Source organism: Branchiostoma floridae, chromosome 8 (genome assembly GCF_000003815.2).
Source record: "Branchiostoma floridae strain S238N-H82 chromosome 8, Bfl_VNyyK, whole genome shotgun sequence".
Lineage (NCBI taxonomy): Eukaryota > Metazoa > Chordata > Leptocardii > Amphioxiformes > Branchiostomatidae > Branchiostoma > Branchiostoma floridae.
Genome location: NC_049986.1, coordinates 9939268 through 9962792, shown reverse-complemented (window position 1 = coordinate 9962792; position 23525 = coordinate 9939268). Strand labels below are relative to the sequence as shown.

General features: G+C 39.4%; 3 protein-coding genes across 4 annotated transcripts in view; all 3 read left to right on the top strand.

Moving 5' to 3' along the window:
- The first annotated feature begins 178 nt into the window (after positions 1–178).
- Positions 179–15210, top strand: LOC118420702 (dual specificity mitogen-activated protein kinase kinase 7-like). Of its 2 annotated transcripts, none has more exons than XM_035827644.1 (11): positions 179–387; positions 2124–2262; positions 2952–3018; positions 5065–5178; positions 6542–6661; positions 8597–8756; positions 9503–9630; positions 10221–10301; positions 10918–11060; positions 11561–11606; positions 12079–15210. In XM_035827644.1, exons 1-11 carry the CDS (start codon positions 183–185, stop codon positions 12193–12195), a joined length of 1320 nt encoding a protein of 439 aa, XP_035683537.1. In that variant the 5' UTR covers positions 179–182; the 3' UTR covers positions 12196–15210. The 2 variants fall into 2 exon arrangements, with proteins under 2 accessions (XP_035683537.1, XP_035683536.1); XM_035827643.1 differs by having other exon boundaries at positions 6542–6667.
- Positions 15211–18047: 2837 nt separating this feature from the next.
- Positions 18048–23362, top strand: LOC118421197 (GLIPR1-like protein 1). Its single transcript, XM_035828359.1, has 7 exons — positions 18048–18737; positions 21137–21260; positions 21411–21514; positions 22361–22394; positions 22433–22516; positions 22932–23057; positions 23196–23362. The coding sequence occupies exons 1-7, from the start codon at positions 18582–18584 to the stop codon at positions 23345–23347; spliced, it is 780 nt and encodes a 259-aa protein (XP_035684252.1). The 5' UTR covers positions 18048–18581; the 3' UTR covers positions 23348–23362.
- Positions 23363–23389: 27 nt separating this feature from the next.
- Positions 23390–23525, top strand: part of LOC118421196 (collagen alpha-1(IX) chain-like) — a 4573-nt gene continuing 4437 nt past the window's right edge. The window contains exon 1 of the mRNA XM_035828358.1: positions 23390–23409. Coding sequence (XP_035684251.1) covers positions 23390–23409 — 20 coding nt within the window. The remainder of the gene's footprint in view (positions 23410–23525) is intronic.

The window sequence follows — 23525 nt, the reverse complement described above, 5'->3', positions numbered from 1 at the left end:
ACTCCTAATTTGAGAAGGAATTGTACTAGCATAGTTAAATTTAGGCTCATTATATATTATTTGAAATTATCATTGATTTTAAGTTGCTATATTACTCATTTTAGTGGTATATTTTGGATAAATGTATTCTGTTGTTTACTGTAAGAAAAATAGACTTGCCCACCATTGGGGTTGAAATGCGCATGTTTGTGAAACTGACATCCACACACCAAAATAAAATGGCGACGTCCCTGGGGTTGGACGCGATCAGCCGCAAGCTGAACAAGCTCGAAGCCAGGCTCCGAGAAGAAAACGAGTCGAGAAAAAAGGATGACAACCTCCTGTTAGATCTCAACAACACCACGGGAAGCTCCAGCCCTAGGCAACAACAAAGACCCAGTAAACCAGGTGAGTGAAAAAATGCGTTTTTGTGTGGTGGTTCACCCCTAAGTTTTTTTTTACCCTCCTCAAAATAATTTCTCTTATCCGATCAAAACAACTCGACTTGTCCTAGCACTCCATTTAAAACGCTGCCTTTCCTTTCCTTCTTCATCTATAAATCTGTAATTTCCACTACATTGAAAGAACAGATCTGTAACGTAAAAGAAGAAAACGAAATTTGATGACACACTCTTAGTCTGTTTTTGCGGGGGTGGTGGGCATGTTTGTTTCTGGGAATTCCCCGCGGTGAAAAAAAAATTCCTGGTCATTTCCTGTTTGCAGAACACCTGAGTTAAGAAGAAATCCAAAGAAAGACGAGAAGAAAATTGTAATAGTTTAGGAAGGCACTGATTTTTGTGTTGAGAAGATTATAACAGTTGTGATATTAAACCAAAAGGGTCGTCCATTCTTCTTTGTGCTGTATGTATAGTCCTTGGGGACAGATCAGGGATCACATAAAAAAAGAATTCATTGGCAAATGCACCTGCCCCTAGCTGCTATCACATGTGCCAGAAAGATTTCATTAGTACTTGTACCTACTGTTGTTGTCTCTCAGGTTTCTCTACTATCTATGCATGTTTTTGTTGTTTTTATTGCCAAATAACAGGTCGTGATTCTGGAATATTTAGATATTCGGCTATTTTTGTGTTAATAGTTTTTGCTGTACAAGCAATACCTTGCGGTAACTACATGGTACATGTATTTGAAGCTGCAGTGGACTGTTGTTGACGGTCGTGCATCACAACAGATGGGCTGTATTATAACAAATCAGACAAACCTCAAGCTATATCTAAATTCTAAATATATTTGTAACATTCTATTGTATACCACCATCATGTGACCATGGCTTCAACAAATGTAAACTTTAAAAGTATGTTCAAATCTAGTCTTCATGTATATTGTGGCCAATTCAATGCCCTTTGTCTTGACATAAGATATAGCAATAGTTTGTTCTGAAGTATTGAAGAGCACATCACCCATACCTGAATAAACTAAAACACTCAACTAGCATTTCATTTTTTTGCACTAGAGATAGGTAAATCACTTTTGAATTTTGTCAGTGTACGTGTAGCGATTGAACATCATGAAAACTCTAGCTTTGAATACTCTAGCTTTGAAGATTCAAAATTTTGTAAATCCAAGAGCTTTTAATTATCAACAAAGATGACGATTAACCACTACAAAAGTCAGCTACATCATGTAACTTCTGGATAAACCAACTTGTAAGTTACACAGGTCCAAACCTTTATATAAATTTTATGCCTACAGGTATGATGTATCTGCATAATCTGGCAATTATTTTTAGTAGCACAGGACATCCAAGAATTATCAGATTTACTGTAGCAAAAATTAGCCTGAGAACTGATAAATACTATGATGAATCTTTAAAAAAATTGCTGTGTTTTTATTTGCACTTTGACTCTCCACTGCTAATGCATATATGTATCCAATGTATTCACTACTAGACTAAATGTATTCCAACCTCAAATGTCAAAACTGCGGAAATCTCCTTTTTCATATATAAATACCGGCTATTATACCGCAGCATCAATGTTCCAAAAAATAACAGAATTACAGTAAACAAGGAAGTAAGTCCTTGACTGTATATTACTACTGGAACTCTGCCAAAATTCCATACAAAAGAAAGCAGAAGCTAGCTAGATCAAAGAGTGAAATATTATCACTTCCTCTTCCCGCAACAGGAAGTCTACTAATTCCGAGAGGAACAGCTAATGGCACCGCGAGACCGTCGCCGAGCTCCGGAAGTCCCCGCAGAAGTAGAAGAGACCATCTCGAGTTTCCTGGCATTCAAGTAACACCTGCGCCAAGAAGTATAGACAGGTGCAGACAATGGTCTTTAGTTGTGTTGAAGTGTTTGCTTTCATTTGTCTTGTTTTACTTTCAGTTTTGACAGTTTTTTTTGTTTTTACTTGTTTATGAAACTGAGGCCACACTGATTTAATGTTATGAATGACATCCTATTGAGACTCCAAGACTAATGCACGAGGGCGAAAAAAATGAAAACCCAGTAAAGAAATGTTCCTAAACCACAGGACTAAACATACAGTCCATTCTTTCCTAGGCTGCCTTTGTCTTCTCCTCTTGTAAGACTGCAAAAGACAATCGTCACCATTTCAATAATGTTTTTATTGCCATTCTTTTTTAAAGACAGAACAAGGAAGCTGTGGCCCCATGCCCTGACCATGTGCCCCTTAACCTAAAGGGCAGATCCTCAGGCAAATATAAAATTCTGATTTACGAGGAAAACTATATATTGGGCCACAGTTTTTTGTTTTCTTGGATCAATGCGTGTACGGATGTCATCCATAGGATTAAGTCAATGTGACCTAGTTTTGAGAACTACAAGTGTTGTGATCGAAACATCATGCATTAACTTTAGCAAATCAACACACTACGTTTGCGTGAAATTACCTTCTTCTTGAATATTATTAGGTCGAATCGGATATCAAATGCATTTACTGTACAGTCTGAATACTCTGTTTTTAATAAAACTCCAAACTTTGTTTCAGTATTGAAGTGGAGAAGAAGTTACAAGAAATCATGACGTTAACAGGAATCCTAACGCTGAATCAAAAGGTAAGGTGCATTCCTTTGTACCTGTAGCCATGAGTATGACATATGACATGTACTGGTACAAAACCTTTTTTTAATCGGACTGGTCCAGAAAAAGAGGACCTAAAAATAATCATTGGACTGATTAGATAATAAAAAGATTATAATTTATACCAACAGGCGTTCTTGGGCTTATTGGTCCACAGATGACTAGAGCAAAAGTAGAGGAGAGTTGTGTTGAGTCTGTTGATAGTCATTTTGACGAAGATTCTACAGTCAAACGTGATCTAAGGCACGATCTACATACAGTTTTTCCCGATATCGGCTAGCTTACAACTTCTCGCCGACAGCTTTTTTTCATCGTCTAGATGGAACTACTATATCGCCATTACGATATCGGGAAAATTTCTCCCGAAAGGTCCGGACCATTCGTACGATACCTTACAGATAGCTTAGCAGGGGTCCAAGACAGCTTCGCGCGCGTGTAGATACTTCCCGACTTCGGGAAAGCTCATTAGCATATAACGCCATTTGGAAAATCGCGCTATATGTTTATGACTGCAAGCGCCATGGGTGTCCGGCCCCCTACGTTCTAGATCCCTCCCGACATCTCCACAGATATCGGTAAAAACTGTGTGTAGATTGGGCCTAAGTTAACCAAGGCAGTTTGTTTACATGAAGATAAGACTTTAATGTGCCAGTGAAGTTGGGTACTGCATCAAACAGATTCCTTTGTAGGAACCATTTTTTTGAGTATCGCCTATTTACAAGTTTTCACAGACTATTTAGGTCCAGTTCCAGGTCCGGACCTAGACCTGATCCTCTGGACCTGGACCGTACCTGGACCTGAATTTTCTGTACCAGTGCCCACCCCCACCCCTACACATCACTATTCATTCAGGATACCACAGTGAGAAGGACCATCTGTGATTTTACAGTGGACCCTATCTAATTGTCCCAGTGTCCCAATTCATTGTAATCAGTCATGTATCGGGCAGTCTTCCCAGTATCACTGTCAGTCAATGAGATCTAGATGAGCAAATATGGGACGCCACTTTTTGTCAGGGACATTTTTCAAGGTTAATTACGCGACTGCCTTTTTGATCATTTATGATTGGAGAAAGCAGTATAGATAGCTGAGTAGGGTTGATAGTCTAGCAGACAATGGTTTAACAGGTCACAGGTTTGACCTCTTGCATTTCTGGCTAGATATTTTTTACTAGAAAAGCACGACTTTCCTCACTCCACCCAGGTTTAAAAATGGGTGCCTGACTTCGGTAGGGGAGGTAAAACTAAAAAAGAAAATGCGGAAAGAGAGGGATGGGCTCCGCTTTCTGAATTCCAATGCCGTACCCTAGACACAGAGGATACATGTGCTCCTCTTACTCTTAGCATATCTCTGACCTAAATCTAAGTTACCCACTGCTTTCAAAAGAATGACACAGTGTTCCCTATAATTTGATGCTAATGACAAGTTTTCTTTTCTGTGGAAGAGCATATACATGTATATTAGTCAAGCCTCTTCAAGCGGGTCACTTGCCACAACGGTATCAATGAACAATAAATGGTCACTTTTTCTCGGTTCCAAATATTTTCCCCATAGATAGAAGCATTAAGCGACCTTTCCAAGATGGCCATGGCCACCTGTCCAACGCGGCCACTGAATTTGGACCCAATTAGGGTCCCAATCCCTGCCCTCACACTGATGATGATTCCTTGATTTTAGACAAAAAGAACTGCTGTCTTATTTGTTTTAGTCACCTTATGTTGTAAATGTAAGGCATGTGGACTCTTTTTGTGTACATGAGACAGGCCTGTTGATAGTTGTGCTCTTTAGAATCAAACCATATTTGCCCATGTAACATGACAGTTATTTGACATAATGTAAAATACTGGCTTGGAAACCATTTTGTATGACATATTGTGAGCCGATCCTCGATCTTAAGGCTGGTCCAAAATGGTCACTTTTGTTTGGTACCCCAGTAACCGTCTTGAGCAGGTTTGACTGTATTTGGGTTTATGCAAACCTTTATATGAATTTTGATCTGAATATGGAATCCTGTTCCCCAGAGATATGCAGCTGAGGTGGCTGACCTAGAAGAGCACGGTGAGATCGGTAGTGGTACCTGTGGACAGGTGTGGCAGATGAGCTTCAAGAAGACTGGGGACAAGATGGCTGTCAAGGTTAGAATCTATGTTTGCATTTATGCTATAATTTCTCTGTAATAATTTATGCGACTTTGAGCATAACTGTAATGAAATGTTATTCTTGAATCACGCAGAAAAATTCAATTTTTTGCAGTGTTACTGTCTGAGATGAATAATTATTCTCCAAGCAGATCCGCCGATGGCATGAGATAGTGTCAAAACTGGCCAAGGAGTGTAGTCAACCAAAGGGTGTACCTTTGCCATTGGATTTTAATAATAGTCTTTTCCTAGCCGACCAGAGGCAGATCCTACGAGGCAAATGTACACCTTGGCTGACTACGCACCTTGGCCAGTTTCGATACTATCTCATGCCATCGTAGGATCTGCTTGAAGATTAATGAGTAACATATCATATCAACCGGGATCCATACTCATATCGAGTTCGTTTTTTAAAAAAATTGACGTCAGCAATTGGTCAAAAGTGACAGGAAGATTATGGAGGCTTTTCATTGACGTCATAGTAATTTTAATGTGAATCCCCTGGGGACCATATTGGCGAGTAACTGGATTAAGCAGTAGTATGTTGTAATCCAACATGATGCAAATGACGTCAAATGAAAAGCCTAATATATATCGCCCACATCATTCTTGCTTGAAGGTAACAGAACAGAGTTTTTCGTGGTTGAACGGCGCCGAAGTGAAGAAGTTCAATGCACTAGATTGTAGGGTGCAAAGGCAATTTACCCGAACTAAATACTGTAAATGCATTTAAGTTCGGGGGGATTTAATTTCGCGGTAGCGGGAAAATGGACTTTTCGCGGTGGTTTTAATTTCGCGGTAGCACCATGCACTGTAGTCTCTTACTGTTATGGAAAAATGTTCGCGGTGGTTTTAAATTCGCGGTGAAGCGTCCGCCGCGAAAACCGCGAACATTAATCCACCGCGAATATTTCTGCATTTACAGTATGTTCAGGACTCAAAGTCCTTTTTTCTACATTGAAGATTACCTGCACCACTCTGAATTTAGAAAGTATGGTATGACTGTATGGATCATACTAAAATTGTTCAGGGAACATTGCAATTTTTTTTTCTTTTATACTTTATAGGTACTGATAGGTAGTAATGTTCAATGCAGCTCATAACAATCCACATACACATACATCATATGACATTTATGTATAAAATCCAGTACATGGACCAGTGCAGGGTAGGTGCAGGTAGACACCAGCTGACGTACACAGAAGAATTTCATTATCTCTTTCAAGTTCTGTGACGCACTACTTTGTACACGAACTACCATTGTTGACCACGGGATCACGGGTAAATAGTGTTTTTCTTTTCTTGGCTTCTCTGATATCGATGATGATACAATTAATCTTCTGTTTTTGTCCGTCTTCAGCAAATGCGGAGATCAGGAAACAAGGAAGAAAACAAGAGAATTTTGATGGACTTGGACGTGATTCTGAAAAGCCACGACTGCCCCTTTATTGTACAGTGCTTTGGCGCGTTCATCACCAAGGTAAATGTATGTCGTGTATCCAGTTGTTTTCTTTTGTTTCTTGTTTCTGGTGGTGGATGGTGATTTCGTATCCTAGGTGTTACCGTAGTTGTCTTGCACTTCTACTTCCCCCTGCTAGGTGGTGCTGCAGTGAGTAGACTTAGTTTATATCCTTCAACACAAAATCTAGAGGGTAACATTCATACGTTTATACACTCAGACAAACACTTGATTTTGTTTTCCCAATTAAGTGTACTGTAGGATCATCACGCTTGTAATATGTTCATTTCAAAGCTCTAGAATTACAAAAATTCCCAAATATTTAATCATTTTAGCTATACTACTATTACAAGGCCAAGATCTAGTAAAACCATGTACTTTGTACCATTGACTGTAATTGTAACAGATGGCAATTTTATTTTTTTATCGATATACACACCCCCATAAAGAATAATGGTATGAATACTTTGTGGCTGGCCAATGATTAGATGTTTGCCTCTTAATCAATACAAAATGGGGGTTTCTGATTGGCTAATTTTTAATATGTTTATCTTGTTAACTAAATGAAGGTTAGGCATCCAGGTAATAAGATTTGTCAAAAGCAGTTACTCTGTACAAGGAGGTTAAAGAATCACAGGAGAGAGCTCAGTCATTAACACCCCACTGCGGGCTATTGTTCAGACCCTCCGGGCCCATTGTTTCCGCTATCCGGCGGCGCGTCTCTGATGACCATGATGGCCGCGGGGTTTCCCGCCATTTCTGATGAGCCCGGACGTGTCAGCCAATCACATGGGCCCAGCCATGACGTCATGCGCCGCGATCCCGGCCGAGGACGACCGAGGGTTGCCGAACTGCGAGCGAGATGAGCGCAGTTTCCGCAGATTTCCTTATTTGGGAAGCGAAGGTGACGTGTGCAAATAGTACTGTTGTGGAGAGACCAAGATGGCGATCATGTCGATACTTGTTTCGGCGCTGTGCGACCAAGTTGAGTGAATTTACAGGCATTTTTGTCGCTGTATCCCCGATTTTTTTGTCTCAGAATTATGAACAATATTCTCTACTTCATGTGTCTATTAAAAAATTATTACGCTTGCCCCGCAAAAGAGACTTTTTTTCAACGATAGTAGTGGGCTTGGGTGTGCCAAATAAGTATTTGTTGTTGCTGTTTGCGATCGATTTTTGCTGTTCGTGATGCATGAATTTTGTACTCTGAGGGCTCCGTGGATGTTCATGGCAATGATGGGAAGCAAGATGATATTTCCGAGGAAATTTATTTTGTCGGTATTGAGGGAATTTTTGCCTCACGAGGAACGCATTTTTTTTACACAGATGGCTTGATATCTTAATTTGACAGACTTGAAAATAAAGTTGCATAGCGTTTCTCAAGCTTCTTACAAATACTATGAAATAGCTCCGTGTGTCCTTGGCTATGAAAGCCGACCCAGCGTTCTTCTACACCGCGTGACTTGTTGTTACACACATTTCTGTGGCCCGTGGGGAACTATGCTCGCACTTGCCTCAGGCGAAGTATCGTTACTATTGATATCTGTTTCCTTTAATAGTAAAAGTAGCGCTGTATTTAATGAGAATCATCCTCAAAATCGCTGAAATCCCGGCCCCAAATCGATGTTCCTGGACGAGTGATGTTGAAACTGACTCGTAAACAAAGGCCCACGCTAGCCTGGCGAGATGCAGATTGGGGCAATTAGCACTTCGATGTGATTCACACTCGCGGCAAAGATCGGAACAATAGGAACGCTCTCCTCTCTTTCTTTAACCTCCTTGCTCTGTATATGATATTGTTTGTTTTCTTAATGGTGGATTTTTGTTACCCCCCCATGATAGATGTAAATGGTATGAGCCCAAATACAGGCTGACCAATCACTATTCAGCCTCACAAACCATATGAAATGGGAGCTCCTGATTGGCTAATGGTTAATGTGTTTAACTTGACAGATGGATGTGTGGATCTGTATGGAGCTGATGAACACATGTATGGAGAAGCTGATGAAGAGATTACAGTCGCCGATCCCGGAGCAGATCTTGGGCAAGATGGGCGTGTCCGTCGTCAAGGCACTGCACTATCTGAAGGAGAAACATGGAGTCATTCACAGAGGTGTGTACAGTTTGTGGGGATTTGCATGGTTAGATGCCCTTGTCATTTGTCTAGTCTGGGGTGGGTACTGGTACAACGTGACAAACGGACATGTAAAAAATCAGTTGACTGGATTTTGGTTTGGACTGGTTACAAAATGAACAGATTATAATGGCAAGAGTTTACACGTTCTGCCGCTTTTCCGGTTCGAGAAAATAATAAAAAGTGAAGTAGAGTTTATAGTCATTTCCAAGTTTTCACAGTCACATTTCCAGAGTCCACCTAAAGACAGGCTTTTGCCAGTTGGATTCAGATACTCTGCCAGATATATTCCGTTGTAAAAAAAATACCATGAAAGTTCATCTCTGTTGGTAAATGACATTGTGGAAAAAAATAAACTTTACGTACTAACCAACACCAAGTTTAATTGGGACTTACCCCAAATTTTCAGCCGACTCCGTCAGTCTTTCTCACGGAATAGACCCGTCTGCTGTACCATTCCGTGAACAAGGCTGACGGAGTCGGCTGAAAATTTGGGGTAAGTCCCAATCAAAATTGGTGTTGGTTACGTAAAGTTTAGTTTTTTCCACACAAAAAAATTACAGTAATCTTGACACAAATTCAGCTCAACACATATTTACGGTCACATTATTTCATGGTGGATTCATTGCAAGAAAAATGCCTCTAGTATATAAAGAACTGTAGTATTTAAACATTTGAGATAGTCTACTACCCTTGTAATAACTCCCTACTATGATTTTCCTCAGATGTTAAGCCCTCTAACATCCTAATGGACGAGACAGGGATATTTAAACTGTGTGACTTCGGTATCAGCGGGAGACTGGTCGACTCCAAGGCCAAGACGAGAAGCGCTGGCTGCGCTGCGTACATGGCGGTAAGTTTGACTTTTATAATCGTTATCGTCAGGCTTTTAGATAGGATTTTGTTATAGGGGATCCAAATTTCTTGGTGAGTCCCGGTAAGTGATATAGACACCACTATTGTAAGAGGGTTCAGGGGTATCCACCTTCCATGGTACAAAGTTTTTGAGAATATAAAGTTCAAACAGTGTATTCTAAGGTATCCCGGGGGGGCAAAATTACTGTCAGAGAGGGTACAGTAGAAGACTGTGACCACAAAGGACCTAGTGGCATCCCTGGTCAATCAGAATTTAATTCTTGTCAGAGGATCTGCTCCCCAGTGTAAGGGGGTCTAGTGTGGTCAAATTTCTTGTTATTTCAAGAAAAGTGCGTCCAAATGACGCCATGACGCATGCTTGGCTAAAAGCCTGGTTATCGTAATCACTGGGGTTGTAGTATGTGGAATAAAACACTTGCTTGTGTACAAAGAATTTTATAATTCAGTGACATACCAATCATATGAAACTATTCAGAGATGTGGTTTGGATGTATGTAACGTTGGTCAGAGCATCACAGTAACTGTAACATAGTAACCATGTTTTATCATGTCGGTATTTTTGTGCAGCCGGAGCGGATAGACCCTCCCGACCCCATGAGGCCAGACTACGACATACGAGCAGATGTTTGGAGCCTGGGCATCTCATTGGTAGGTACAGCATTGATGTAGAACAGAACATCGCTCAAACTTTCTCCCCTCTCGATATACATAATTTGATCCAAATGGCAAATTACTTGGGTCGCTTACTACTTTGCTTAATACTTCAGTTATATTCAGATACAATTCAACCTCTACAGCTGGATAAAAAAAGGTAGATTTACTAACTTCCTGACTTTTCTAATGACATCCATCACCCTTCTTCAGCATCACTAGAATGAACTGGCAGAAATAATTTGATACAAGTACATCAGACTAGAAAAAACATTTGAAATGAAACACCAGGCCTAGTTAAGCTTGTGACAGGGCAGATTTTCAGTGTAAAATATGGTTGACGCTCGGAGCTTTTGAAATTCGGCAAGCTCCACTGACCAGCGAATCTAGAAATTTTGCTGGTATTTGCTTGAACTGTGATGCAGGCTTTAGGACAGGATGTTCATTGTACCTGTTAGGGGAATTTCCCCTGTGCAATAAACCTGTAAATACTGTACATAGCATCAGTATTTTCTGTCATAACCATTGGAAGATTGGCTCTTCTGTGAGATTAACTGGATCAAGATCACTTTAACTTCAAACTCAAAGGCTTTTTTTTTCTTTATTTGCACAGGTTGAGCTGGCTATGGGGTCATTTCCTTACAAGAACTGTAAAACAGATTTCGAGGTCCTGACAAGGGTTTTACAGGACGACCCTCCCCTCCTACCCCCCAAACAGGGCTTCTCACTCGACTTCTGTTCGTTTGTCCAAAACTGGTGAGTTAGACGGAACTTTTATCTTGTAGCTCATGGATCTTATATCAGCCTTGGCTGGGAATGACTTCATAATGGTTGTAAGAAACCATAGAAAGATTTCAGATGAAAGGGATGATGCATTAGATAAAGTTTATGTTGGTTGGTTTGTTGTATATTGATCCAGGGCTCCCTTGGAAATCAGTAAATAAAAGATTAATAAATCAAGAAATAAGATTGTTTGTATTACATAACTGGTAAACTGCCTTATGGTGTGACACATCAGGTTTGTACTGAAGAGTACAAGCTGCATATCCGGTTAGATTTGATTGATCCATTCACACTGTCACCCCTACTTAGTATTAAGTGTGGTGGGTTCTGTCACCATGTGACAGTGAAAAGGTAAGTTGATTTGTTGTAAGATAGATGTATATTCATTTCAATGTTTAAGAGAGTTTTGAGTTGACTGCAGAAATTTTACATACCAGGACTAACCAGTGCAACTGTTTTCTTTTCCTCCACAGCTTGACCAAAGACTTCAAGAAGAGACCAAAATATAGGCAACTCTTGGTAAGTAGTCAAAAAACTCTTCTCATAAAAAAGTCTGCCTCTCCCCCTCTTCCTCTCACCTCTCTCTCCCCCTCTCTCTACCTCTCTCTGTCTCTCTCCTCTTTCTTCCACTTTCTCTCTAAGAATTTTCTGTCTTCCTCTTTTGTCTCCCTCCCCTCTCTCTTTCTTTGTCTCTCCCTTCTTTCCCTCTGTCCTGTCCCTCTCTCTTCTTTCTTTTCCTCTCCTCTTTCTCTCTTCTTTCTCTCTCCCCTTTCTCCCTCTCTCTTTTCTCTCCTCTTTCTGTCTCTCCTTTCTTTCTCTCTTTCTGTCTCTCTCCCTCTATACCTCTTCTCTCTCCTCTATCTCTCCCCTCTTTCTGCTCGCTCTCCTTTCTCTGTCTCCCTTTCTTCCTCCCTCCTTGTCCCTTGTTACAAAAAATCAAGTCTAAAATGTCAACACTTGCACAAAGTTCTAATTGGTTGTCCATTTTCAGGAGCATGGCTTCATCAAAAGGTACGAGACCAAGGACGTGGACGTCGCCGGGTGGTTCACAGACGTCATGGCAACCACGACGAGTCCGAGGCCCGACGCGAAAACCCCCACCAACTGACACGAGGCTTCACCGATTGGTTCTGACGGCCACCACGGTTTGGGGGTACCGTCAACGCTCATTATTGCAGCCGTTGATACGTGGGTCCCCATTTTTCCCTCAGTGGACTAGCCCAAGATTCAGCCCTATGTTGCTGTGGACCACTGAACTAGAAAAAGAGGGGAGGTCAGGATGACTTGAACATAAATGTTCCCACTTTTAACTACTGCAATGTAAGATGAGTTCTTGCAAAACGGGCACATTTAATCGTCTTTCCGAGGGGTCTGTCATTCCGTTCCTCTTGGTAATTGCAAGGCCTGAAGTCACAATTGGAAAGACAGATGAAGAAGAAATATTTTAAGACAATTGATGCCTCATTAAACTTAAGGAATGACATGTCTTACCAACAATTCCAAGTGTCTAGTTCAGTATCAATGAAAGAAAGTGCTAAGAAGGCACTCTTCGAGACAGTTCAACATTTTTATGTGTCTTACACTGAGAACACTTTTCAAGAAACCACATCTAAACGTGACAATGATTACCGAAGAATGTAAACAGCAATGGATTTTTTTACTGGCTGTCTTCATGGCTATGTATTAAAGTTTATTCATTGCAATATCATTTTTATGTCAACCTTGAGACATAAACTGACAGTTTCATAATTTTATTCAAATGAAAGATTGAGTCATAATGGTGACTATTGCCTTTGCTTGAAAAGGATGATAGTGCAAAATCAATGCTATTCCTTCAAAGCAGTTTTATGAAGCTCATTTTCATCTGGCTTGTTGGTTTTTAAATTGCTTGTGCTACAACTTAATTATTTCTGCGAAGCCAGAACTAGAAGAAAATGTGGCTTGCTATGAGAAGAAAAAAATCTTGGATATTGGAATTTGTCTTTTGCTCAACCACTTCTGTCTCTCGTCTGTTTACACTTTGATCTCTATCAGATATCTTCTTCAGAGCTTCTAACTGGCTTTTGAAAGATAACACCAATGATGAACAGGGAGAAGGGGGGGATACAAGCTTAGCCACATTTGGGATTGTGCAAAAGCGCCACCTACATCAGCTACTTAAAGCAGCAAGAAGCAGCACTCCAGTTAGAAGCTATGAGGAAGATATCTAATAGACATTGAAGTGTAAACAGTTTAGAGACATAACTGGTGTGTAAAAGAAAACCCCTTTATTCTATGTTCTGCCAACCTGATGAAATTATTTTCTGAAATATTTTTTTTTTCTTCCATGACAGTTAAGTAGCCCCAATATTCATCTTATCTTTACACCCATCAGTTGGTGCAGGATTACATGATTTTTTTTTTTCTGATACTTGCCTTTTCTTTCCAATTGAGCCATGTATTTTTCAAAACTGAAAATTGTGAATGACGTTTTCTAGTTGCTAATAATTTGAGGAAAGAGATTTGAGGTGTCTTGAAAAAGTCCTGAAGGGTAGATGTGAATGATTAAAAGACAGAAGGTATGAGAGGGGTATTTGAAGAAATGTAAGTGTGTTGTAGGCTATAAGTAGATGATGTTATAGGTGTCATTTTTCCCCAAAATGTCCTCCTGTACACAATCAACTTATTGCCGATGAAGGATTTTGGAAAGTGGCAAGCTAAGGTTTTGAAAAAAAGGATTTAGAGACAGTGGCAAATCATGTCCCAATGATTCGGAAAATGCTGTAGAGGGAAAAGAGGATGTGTGAGGAAAGTTTTGAAGAAAGTGTACCAAAAAGAAATGGACAAAAATACTCACAAAACTAATAAGGTTAACCTGTGTTGACAAATTACATAATGAGAAAAGTAAATTGTTTTCTGACTCAAGGAATTTTCACCTGAAACTCTTCAGTTGGCTATCTGACTCGAGTGCTGAAGATACATGACAGATGACGTCACACTTTCGAAAAAGAAGAAGTCTTGATTCGCTTGGAAATTTCCGGCGAGTGAAATTTCTTCAATTGGAGAACAGCTTTCCTCATACTTAACAATATATTCTTGTTGTTTTTTTACATCAGAAGTTGGCATGTTACATTCTTGTACCCGACACTATTTCCTCAGAAAAAGCAATGAACCAATGTGTATCTCCCAAGCGGGGCCAAAACTGTTCATGAAATTGTCTGTATTATATTTCGGCAATGATTTAGCTCTTGTTTGTATAACACTTGATAGTAAATTTAAAGAAAATATGTATTATGAAACAAAATATTTTGAATTTTAAATCCAGCTGGCTTGGGTTTTATTAACGGTTTTTAATTTATGATAGAGTTGGTTGCTTTCCCCTGTTTAATTATTTGCTAGGGTTTTTGAGTTGATTTTTTGGCGATGCTCCCAGGGAGCGAGCCTTACATTTTGCCCATTTCTTGGCATGCTTTATTGACTTGGTAATTTATCCTTGTCAAATATTATCTCTTACTTAGCATTGTACAATCTTTAACATGACTTTCAAGTTGTAGCCCTTTTATTTATGTCATATTTTATTGATTTACCTAAGTATAACACAACCTCTTTGCAACATTGAAGTTTTATTGTTTTGACTGGAAAACAGATGTTTGAAGAAAAAAACAGTAGATCAAAGGCAAAAACTTGTCAGAAAGAGACAAAAGTTAAGACTATTTTCCATATTCTTTTAAGGTTGATAATGGTCTTGTATATTGTCAATTTTACATTTTACATTGCAGATTTCTTCTATGGTTAAGAAGATGCAATACAGATACACATACAATGTACATGTATAGTTCCACTTGACATTTGTCTTTGCTATATGTCCGTCACACCATTTGTTATGAACAATTTTACATGTATTTAGTACAAGAAAAAAATGTCAATTTTTTTGTACTGATGAAAACACCCAACAGCCTTTAGTAAAATTGTTAATTCCCTTTATATACCAGGCTGTCTATCTGAACTGTCACTCAAAATAACAATCGTTTTAACTTGTTTGTATTAGCTCAGTTTCTCCTTGTTGTAACAAACACTAAGGCTTCTGACAGTGTTGTCAAAAGAGCCACCTAGCAACATTTTTGTGAATTGCACCTATATAATGAGAATACTTCCCATCATGATGTTCAATCTGAATATTGTCAGTCTGTATACATGTAGCCTTGCAGTTAGGCCATACTTGGTGAGAGATTTGGCCACACTGACTTGATTTTATGGATGACATCTGCACATGCAACGATTTTCTTCAATTTGACAAAAAGATAAAATTATGCCGCCTTAAAACTAAGTGAAAAATTTGCAGAAAAATATGAATTGATATTTCAGCATTCTGAAACAGGACCATCTACCTGACCCAAAAAAACAAGGATAAATGATTTACTGGTTGTTGTACCAAGTTCTGTGTGTTCTGTCATTTTGCAACACTCATAACTGCCTTTTTAGGCATCATTTTTACTTCAGTGTTCAGAGGATGTCATCCATCAAATCAATTTCACATGGCCTAAAACTTTATTGGAACAAAATATCTTCAAAATACATCCAGCAAGCAGCAAATAATACTAAAAGTTACTCAAGCATCTGGATACCATTTTGATAAAATCATATCCAGTTGCTTGAGTAACTATTATTTGGCATATCTTATCTGATGTCTAACCTTCATCAATGTACATTCAGGGAGGTTAATTTTATGAGTTTGGCTGAATAATACTCAGGGCTCGAAATACCACATGCATATGCAAGTTTGTGCATGTAAGATTAGTGTGGTGCAAGTAAGTTTAGACCAAACTTGCACCAGTGCAAGTTACTTTTGTCCTCTAATACCTGACACTGTGACATTAGAAAAAGCTTACAAACACCAAGAATATTATCTGTCATTGAAAGGTAAAAGAAAATAACACTTGATAAAAAAAGTCTAAGTTTGTCCATGGAGGTTAGACATCCATGGAGGTTAGACATCCAGGTAAACAATATTTCAAGACAATTCCATCTCTACAATGCTTAAGATCCCTTTGGTGTTGTCTTACCTTGATTTGCATTTAAGTCACATTTGCATACAAGTTAGTGACTTTAATGTTCAACTGGTTTTTCCAGTTATATGTACATGTTATACTTGTAATGAGTTGTTCTACCACTTCATTCCAGCGATTAGTGATGGATGTCAATCGCGAGGCATGCAGAAGAAATCTATGGATCTTATCGAGTTGTAGACATTGGATTGATCTTTAATTAAGCCTAAATTCACCTTTTTTGAAACTGTACAATTTAAAACTAAAAAAAAAATATGCTATGGAAAAACAAATACTTAAAAGTATCCAAACATGTGGTCTTTATGTATCCCCATTTACTCACATACATTTGCAAATTTTCAGAATAGGAGATAAAGAGTTAACATACAGTTCACTATTTTGGGTTGTGCAAGTAAGTTTCTTTTGGTGCAAGTTACCTTTTGCTCAACTTGCACTGGTGCAAGTTAACTGAAAAGTGTATTTCGAGCCCTGATACTGGTACATGTATTAGTAAGTTGAGCCGTAATTTTACTCTGGTGTATGTTATATTACACATCACTTATATTTCTACATGGTCCAACTATGTTTGTATAGTGACTTGAACTGTCTTTTTCCAGTATGAATTAACAACTTTGCCATTGACTAAAATGCAAGTCATATAAATGTTCGTGTAGAATACATGTGGAATCTTCATGAAATAGTTGAGGTTAAAATTGGAAACAGGAAAGAAAGCTACATGTACATGTTTAATTGTATTCACCATGAACAAGGTATATAACGTCCTTGCCATGAACAAATGTCACTGATTATAAGTTCCTCTATGCTGGAAATACAGTAGAAGCTGTTTAATTGCACACCCCATTTGCCAGCATATTTCGTGCAATTATCCAGCTGGTGCAATAATGCAAAATTATCCAGCTGGACTGCACCAGTTTGGGATTTTGGGATTCTGTGCGGTTAACACAAGTGTGCATTAATCCGCTGTACAATTAGTTGGCTTCTACTGTATACACATTTCCCAGTGCATGCTGGGAGATGCAGGGCACTATGGGTAATAAAATCATTACCCTGACTATGTAGACCAGATGATGTCATAGTAATGATGTAATTTAGCCTCCCCGTGCTACCCATAATGCACTGTATTTCCCAGCATCCAATGGGAACTGTGAAAAGGTCTATGGAACACAGGAAAGATACTCTATGCAAGCATGTACCTTTCGAAGTCTGTGCTATATAGTTAGGTCTGTTGTTTGCACACCTGTTTCAAGACATTTCATTATATACCCTCTGATGTCATTTGTTTAGATTGTGGTCCTTGGTTAATAAAGGGAACTAACAAAAATGGTGTTTCATCTCAATTTTCTATAACTTATAGCTTATCTATATTATAGTTATTGTGGTGTCCATTTAGAAATACATTTTGGAAGATCAAAAAAAGGTAGATACAATGCAAGTTCACCTCTATCCATAGGGTTGCCTTTATCCGTTGTTTCTAAAAAAACAGTGTATTTAGCGATGTCAAACATTTCAAACTACAATATTCTAGATATCCTTTGTACATTGAAAATATTGCAATTTGAAAACACTGTCCATTTTAAACATGTGTACTTCTAGATACCACTTTTATAAAAGCAATGGATAAAGGTTTACCCCACAGACAAAGGGGAACTACTGTTACATACATAACACAGTTTCTGACTTGATGACACGATTTTGCTGTATAATAATCTGGTTCTCCTTCTTTATTCTTTATAATATGAACACAAAGAGACGCTAATCTACAATTTCTGTGCGCTTTGTAAACTCTAACCTCTGACCTTTCATCTTCTGATCTTTTTTTTCAAAGCTTGATTCTCGTGTTCATGTATACCATTGGTACGTATGTCTGATAAGCAGCGAAAACGACTAAATCTACTACATAGTACTGATGATTCACACCGTTCCCAGACGTATAGAAGTGAGTTATAAGCGATATACGATACAACCGCTGTTGTTCTAAAAGGCGTTGAGGCTGTGTTTACCGGAGTAATGCTCAGGTTATTGTGTGACCTACGCACTCGGCAAGTATGTCAATATTTGTATACCTTCTTTCTCGGCTCTCTCGCCCCGGGTATTTTGTAAGGTTAGAGTACTAACACTCAAGATTGTTCTGTATATGAGGCGTTACGTAGGGAAAGGAACCAAAACAGTAGGCTCTGTTGAATCTTAGAGCTGTGTCCGAAAAACAAACAAGACTGGACCTCAGTTCCTTTCAGTCGTGAGTGTTGATATTTGTCGGGAAAATTTACGGTCGTGCTTGACAACACTTGACTATGTTTGTGGTCCACCCTACTCTCTAGGTGAACTGTCGACGGAAATGTCATGTTTCTGGTCTAGAAACAAAGAATGCAGCGGGGCAACACTTATGGAGAACATACTAGCTTTTGCTTCAAGTGTACTGTGAGGAACACTTCAAGTTGTTGAGAAGGCCATGTGGTTGGCAGTGGTGTGTGTCAGTCTCTGCGCCTGTTTTGAGGACATTTTTGCAGCGTCGTCGTTGTCCACTAGAGGGAAGGAAGCGATTGTCGCTGCCCACAACAACTACAGGAGAAATGTGGCCCCGCTAGCTGCGAATATGCAACAAATGGTGAGTATGTTTCAAGTCCTTTTGTTTGCAAATTTGATGCATACACAGAAGCATGGTGGGGTCCACGTCGACCTAGCGTGTTTGGTTTAGAAGCCAGAGGTCCTGGGTTCAAACCCTGCCATGCTATCGATCTTGTGCTTTTGGGAAAGGTACTTAACTTAACACGACTTTCCTCACTTCACTCAGGTGTAAAAAGGGGTGCCTGACTTCGGTTGGGGAGGTAAAAGTGGAGGGCTGGGCTCTGCCTTCCAAAACTGTGTCCTAGACACAGTAGATAACAACCCACTGCCTTAAAAAAGGCTACCGGACTACCTTTACAGCAACATACCGCCGTTATGTTTATTTTTGCCATGCAAAGAAATGTAAAGAGGGGCTCTAATTTTCTCATAGATGTCAAATGTTGAGTTGTTTGTACTACAAAAAGATTGTGATTCCGTCTGTAGGCTCGAGTTTGTACGGTAAGCCTTGCAACATTATGAGAGTCATGCTCCTAAGGTTTTCAATAGCACCGGTCGCACTTGCGTAGCTCTAAAGCACAGAACATGATATACCCTACGAAAGAGTAGTCTACTGTACGCGTAATGGATAGGGTGGCCTGAGAAGAGCTCTCTATAACGGTACCTCACAACATATACGTACACAATATTTGAAGCCATCCCCGCACCATCTCCGTTTCTGTAGCCCTGGGCCACGCAGCTTTGTGAAATCACTACAGCAGGGACTAGTCCACTGGTAGTTGTATGGTCCGTTCTACCGTAACTACGATACTCTGTCCCGGAAATGCTGAGTGCTTGAGTTATCCTAAGAAGCTGAGAAAGTACAAGACTCGGTCGGGGATCGAACTCACGACCTACCAGCCGTGCAAGGCGAACACTCTACCCACTTGGCCATATTGCACCGGTCGCAACAAACAAACTAAACGTACAAAATATATATGCCCTTTTTATTCACTTATACCGATTTTTAGTTACATGTCCTTTAGCGCTTACACTACATAGACAGTACGGATATCGATACGCGCCAATTCACCTGAATCCCCCTTCTCTTTGCCCAGACACACCTGCACCATACTCATAATATTGACCTATTGACCAACACCTGTGTCAATGTATCACTAGCTATTAGGGACATCCCAGTGAAACCCTATATGAGACACAGACAAGACGGTGCAAGAAAGGAGTCAGGCCAATTATTGTTTGGTTAGGTTTGGTTTTGTGCTAGAGAATGGCAGGATTAAAGAGGGTCTGCATGGGGGTTCCGACAATTTTACGCCATTGAATACAGAAAAAAACTAACATTTAACAAGTATAATACAAGGAAGGCAAGTATGCAAAACGCGCTACAAATTACGTGGATAAGAAGGCTTTCCCTACCCTACGAATTACGGGAAATTAAAATTGGCTGCCTACACCATATGAAAAAAGAACATGCAAACCCTCATAAAATACGCCGAGTTTTGTTTGGCTGGAGTGTACTTAAATGACCTTGATTGGGTATAAGTACACTCGAGGAGCCACGATTTATAAACTATGACCTTTGTAACGTTACCAACATTGATTAGCTCTTAAGTATGCATGAAGAGTCACACTTAATGGTAGTTCTAGATCTAGAGATCGATTGAAATAAGGATATCGATCTGTAACAATTCTAAAGATTTTTCATGACTGAAAAGCTTAGATTTATGATATTTGATTGATAGGTAAGCAGTTGCCAGTTATAACGTAAGAAATTAGAAAGGTAAGATTTGCAAGCAGATAGATAACGTTTACTTTCACGAAGTCTAGCCTAACAAACTACCGCTCTGTTTGTTCGTATGTGCACACAAACATTCATATACATGTTTTGTATATGAAGTGACCAGCCCATTGAGCTTTGTCCTGTCACTTGCTACATAATGTAATTAAACCCCACAGGTTGTCTGCTACTTTACAAGTTACCATGGTGACACGTCTAGTCAAGGTCATTGACCTCACTAACGCCAACAAGCAGCTACTCCACTGGATATGATTTTGGAAACCAAAAACCAAAGACATATTCAGTTGCTTGAGAAACCGGTTTTTGGCGTATCTTATTACATCGATGTCTAACTTTCATCGACGCACATTGACCTTACTTTTAAGAGAAGAAAAAACAGAGCAAAAAAAACATGTTTTTTCAAGGTTATGTCACCCCGTAAGGGGCGATATAACCCGCCGTGTGTAAGCACGTGGAGACCGATGATGATGATGTTCTTATGACATAAAGCAGTTGTAAGGCCTAGGCTTTAAGTTAATTTTTAAGTTTTCATACATATAATCAAATCAACATGACCTTGCTACCAAAAATACGCTGATATGCCTAATATAGTAATATCATAATATTGAGCGATTCAAAGATAAATTTCGTTTCATACTTCACAGTCATGGAACGAAGACTTGGCTGACATAGCCCAGGCTTGGGCGGACAGGTGCATCTTCGACCATAATGCACAGCGAGCGGACACATTTCGGGGATCGGTAGGAGAAAACATCTACGTCAGTTCCGGTAAGATTTTTTTCTATTACGACAGCAATATCAATTTTGATAATATCGAACCCTAATGCACGTATCTATCTTTGTATATTTCTACGACATAAATCAAAGTTCCTGTCAAAAATGAAAAAAAAAAGTTTTTTTCTGATATCTCTCTAACAGGAGAATACACTCCAGGAGACGAGGTCGACGATTGGCACACTGAACGGAAAGACTACACTTACTCAACCAATCAGTGTGCCCGTACCTGCGGACATTATACTCAGGTGAACAAAAGTCCAATGACCCTCATTTTACGATATGTAGCATCTATGTACTAGTTTTAACGGCAAATGTGTGTCCGTAATTATTTGGATAATGTCATGGAAGCTCATCGGTGTTGGAAGTAATAATGTAAAAAACTTTCTTCCTACACTAACATATGTAAACTGATCAAATTTTCAAAGAACAATTATGTCACCTTCTTTGGGATCAATAATAACCAGTTACTTCCAAACGTAAACAAACACGTGCCCTTGTTGGCACGTGATCCTGCGTAGTGACATGACGTGAGCAATTGATCAAACGTGTCAGAAAGTTTATATTGCCCATCCGATGTTTATGGCCTCTCGCAAGGTAGAGTTTCACATGGGCAGGAAATTGCACAGACAGAATTAGGGACAAGTTCCCAATTACAATGAATAAAACAAGAAATTAACAAAAACACAAATCCACGCGCGCATTGATTTTCACCTGTTCTCGAAGTAAAAAAAACGTGACCGAAAAGCATCCCTGGTCAATCAGAATTTCATGATTGCCAGGGATCTGCTCCCCAGTGTAAGGGGGCACATGGACAGGGCATGGGTCCACAGCGCCCATGTTTCCCTCTTTCAACAAATTTGTCTTTTACAGTCTTATTAGAACGTTAACATAGGACAATCCAGTCATGGGAAAGGATGGCCTGGATGTTTATCCCTGTAGTTGAACAGCATTTTATGTTGGATTTTTTTAGTTTCATCGCCCTCGCGCATTAGTTTCGGGGTCTCCAGACAATGTCATCAATAAGATTATGTCATTGTGGCCATACATACTTATCATCCTTATGCTTTTATACTTTATATCTTGTGTTTAAGGTTGTCTGGGCCAGGACGAACCAGGTAGGATGTGGTGTCATTATCTTTATCATTCATATAATTTTTGCAGAGGAAACACCGTTGGTGAGAAACCGTATGTGAACGGACCCCCGTGCTCGATGTGTGGCAACACTGGATGTGACAGCAACTTATGTGGTACGTGTATCAATTATTAAAAAGATTATAATTAGTATGATATTGTGAGTTTTTTTTAATTTCTTGATGTCAAGAGAGATTTATATACGAGCAAGGTAAAATTAAAACTGTCATCTACTGTTGAAGTGAAGCATGTATAGTGCAATGTGGTTTCGCTATGGCTCATGTGTATTAGGCAGGCACAATGGGTCTCCCCTAGGCCTACTCATCTTGATAAATGAGAATAATAATTATGATTATAAAACAATAATAATTTTTGGCCATTCTAGCTTTCTAGATCTAAACTTGTTAATTTCGTTCTTTTTTTTATAGCAAAGGGAGGCGAAGAACCCCACTTTTCTCTGTAATTATTAAATGGGTATATTTTGGTGATTTCATGTTGCTTACGATAGCCGTGATTGTTGTCTGTTGTCAGGTGCCTCCTTCGGGAGACCGACGGATACTGGAAATGATAATAATAATGGGAATGGCAGACCGGAATTCGGGTTTCCTGGGGCTTCTGATGGTCGGGAGCCCGTGGACATCCCGAATACAAACGGAGGTACCAATCGCTCTTTCCCACTTTTTCTCTTTTTTAGGTTATTTTGATTTGATCATATGAGTGACATCCGTCCATGAATGCATATGACGTTATACCCTTTTGGTTTGTAACTTTTTTTCCTAATAACTATACTTACAGGTTGCTGTGACAGAGTGGAGGCTCTGGAGAGACGAGTAGTGGCACTGGAAGAGCAGGTAGTTTTGTACAAATGTACATGTAATATGACGAGTAACCTGTCCATCCCCGTATTTTTATCTCTAGGACCATACAATCGCTACGGCGGGGGCTAGTGAACGGGTCTGAAAACGCCTGCTTTAAGTTAATATCATGCTATGTCAAATCGTGCTACGCCGTACGACGATTGTGACCACGCTAGAGCTAATTGTACTTTTTACACATTTAATACCCTGACTCCAACATTCCCTGGTACTGCTCATCTCATTTATGTATATATATATATATATATAT

Excerpts from the sequence above, each read along its gene's own strand:
- LOC118420702 (XM_035827643.1), top strand. The coding sequence starts at position 183 with ATGTTTGTGAAACTGACATCCACACACCAAAATAAAATGGCGACGTCC. Across the intron at positions 5,179-6,541 it reads GGGACAAGATGGCTGTCAAG|CAAATGCGGAGATCAGGAAA; the intron begins GTTAGAATCTAT and ends GTCCGTCTTCAG. Across the intron at positions 8,757-9,502 it reads ACATGGAGTCATTCACAGAG|ATGTTAAGCCCTCTAACATC; the intron begins GTGTGTACAGTT and ends GATTTTCCTCAG.
- LOC118421197 (XM_035828359.1), top strand. The coding sequence starts at position 18,582 with ATGTGGTTGGCAGTGGTGTGTGTCAGTCTCTGCGCCTGTTTTGAGGAC. Across the intron at positions 18,738-21,136 it reads CTGCGAATATGCAACAAATG|TCATGGAACGAAGACTTGGC; the intron begins GTGAGTATGTTT and ends CATACTTCACAG. Across the intron at positions 22,517-22,931 it reads ATGTGACAGCAACTTATGTG|GTGCCTCCTTCGGGAGACCG; the intron begins GTACGTGTATCA and ends GTCTGTTGTCAG.